The sequence below is a fragment of the Clupea harengus genome, chromosome 11 (genome assembly GCF_900700415.2).
Source record: "Clupea harengus chromosome 11, Ch_v2.0.2, whole genome shotgun sequence".
NCBI lineage: Eukaryota > Metazoa > Chordata > Actinopteri > Clupeiformes > Clupeidae > Clupea > Clupea harengus.
In genome coordinates, this window is record NC_045162.1 from 11,695,322 (window position 1) to 11,697,821 (window position 2,500).

General features: G+C 45.9%; 1 protein-coding gene across 3 annotated transcripts in view; it reads right to left on the minus strand.

Moving 5' to 3' along the window:
- tars2 (threonyl-tRNA synthetase 2, mitochondrial) overlaps positions 1 to 2,500 on the minus strand; it is a 22,275-nt gene that overhangs the window by 2,247 nt on the left and 17,528 nt on the right. For 2 of the 3 annotated variants that reach the window (XM_031577011.1, XM_031577013.2), the window contains exons 15-17: positions 2,077 to 2,178; positions 1,869 to 1,941; positions 1,451 to 1,565 (exon numbers count right to left, since the gene is read on the minus strand). In XM_031577011.1, coding sequence (XP_031432871.1) covers positions 1,451 to 1,565; positions 1,869 to 1,941; positions 2,077 to 2,178 — 290 coding nt within the window. Of the gene's footprint in view, positions 1 to 572; positions 639 to 1,450; positions 1,566 to 1,868; positions 1,942 to 2,076; positions 2,179 to 2,500 lie in introns of all 3 variants that reach the window. The other variant, XM_031577012.1, reaches the window with a different exon arrangement.

Sequence of the window (2,500 nt, forward strand, 5' to 3'; positions counted from 1 at the left end):
ACACTCTAAACACTAAACCCTACACTCTAAACCCTACACTCTAAACACTAAACCCTACACTCTAAACACTAAACCCTACACTCTAAACCCTACACTCTAAACCCTACACTCTAAACCCTACACTCAACACTCTAAACTCTACAGTCTAAACCCTACACTCTAAACCCTACACTCAACACTCTAAACCCTACAGTCTAAACCCTACACTCTAAACCCTACACTCTAAACACTAAACCCTACACTCTAAACCCTACACTCTAAACCCTACACTCTAAACCCTACACTCTACACTCTAAACCCTACACTCAACACTCTAAACCCTACACTCTAAACCCTACACTCTAAACCCTACACTCTAAACCCTACACTCTAAACCCTACACTCTACACTCTAAACCCTACACTCTAAACCCTACACTCTAAACCCTACAGTCTAAACTCAAGCTGCCTGTTTGCTTCCTGGCTGACACTCTCTCTTTACTTCCCCCCTGAGAGCTGTATTCAGGTCAGACGTACAGACAGCCCAAAGAAAACACACACAGCACACGTTCATACGCCGCCTTTCTCACTCACCAAAGATGTAGTTATACTGGGCCAGCTGAGCACTGCGGATCTTCTTATTTAAAGTGGTCCCGTGATCTAAACCCTACACTCAACACTCTAAACCCTACAGTCTAAACCCTACACTCTAAACCCTACACTCTAAACACTAAACCCTACACTCTAAACACTAAACCCTACACTCTAAACCCTACACTCAACACTCTAAACCCTACAGTCTAAACCCTACACTCTAAACCCTACACTCTACACTCTAAACTCTACACTCTAAACTCAACACTCTAAACCCTACAGTCTAAACCCTACACTCTAAACACTAAACCCTACACTCTAAACACTAAACCCTACACTCTAAACCCTACACTCTAAACACTAAACCCTACACTCTAAACACTAAACCCTACACTCTAAACCCTACACTCTAAACCCTACACTCTAAACCCTACACTCAACACTCTAAACTCTACAGTCTAAACCCTACACTCTAAACCCTACACTCAACACTCTAAACCCTACAGTCTAAACCCTACACTCTAAACCCTACACTCTAAACCCTACACTCTAAACCCTACACTCTAAACCCTACACTCTAAACCCTACACTCTAAACCCTACACTCTACACTCTAAACCCTACACTCAACACTCTAAACCCTACACTCTAAACCCTACACTCTAAACCCTACACTCTAAACCCTACACTCTAAACCCTATACTCTACACTCTAAACCCTACACTCTAAACCCTACAGTCTAAACTCAAGCTGCCTGTTTGCTTCCTGGCTGACACTCTCTCTTTACTTCCCCCCTGAGAGCTGTATTCAGGTCAGACGTACAGACAGCCCAAAGAAAACACACACAGCACACGTTCATACGCCGCCTTTCTCACTCACCAAAGATGTAGTTATACTGGGCCAGCTGAGCACTGCGGATCTTCTTATTTAAAGTGGTCCCGTGATCGTCATCCACGTCAGCCATGAAGCCAGAGTCCTTGAGCTTATGAACCACCTTAATGCAACCAGACACGTTTATGAGTGTATGATGTGCCATTTCTTAGAGATTCAGACCACAGGCCAAAGAAGAATGTGATGGACTGATTAACCTCACATACTGTGGTTCCGGATGGTTTAATACGCTAAATGATATGGTGTGTTTGTGTGTGTCACAGATGGTGTGTGTATCAGTGCTGTTGTATGTGTGTTGATGATATGGTGTGTATGACAGCACTGTTGTGTGTCACTGTTGTGGTGGGATCAGTGTCATGTGTGGTTTGTCAGAACCTTTGCTGCAGGCACATTTCAGGCCACTGACCTTCTGAGCGTATTGCTCACTATCGCCCCCAACAGGAACCACCATGATCTGCGCTGGAGACAGCCAGAAGGGCCTGAGAGTGAGTGAGGGATGGAGAAATAGACAGAGAGAAAGATGGAGGGATAGAAAGGTGAGTGGGTGAAGAGAAAGCAGGGCCACAGGCAATTTGGTTTAAAGTGCTCACAACCCCAAATGAAGAGACTCTCACCATTTCCCTCCGAAGTTCTCGGCCAATATGGCGATCATCCTCTCCAGAGACCCTAACACAGCTCGGTGGACCATTACTGGCCTATGCATCGACCCATCCACACTGAGAGAGAGAGAGAGAGAGAGAGAGAGAGATGAAGGGGGGCACAGGTGAAGGGAGGGAAGGGGGGAGAAAGAGAGAGAGGAAGGGAGAGAAGGAGGGATAGAGGGGGAAAATGGAGGGAGAGAAAGACAGAGAAAGGGATAGGTTGTGAGGGAAAGAGACAGGGGAACAGATATAGAGAGACAGGGAGAGAGGGATGGAGCAAAATTGATGTGAGAGAGGGAGGGAGGGAGGGAGGGAGATGGAGAGAAAGAGAGATAACAGAAATACAATAAGCCAGTAAACAGGGAACACTGAGCGCCTGGTCTCTGTCCAGACGAAG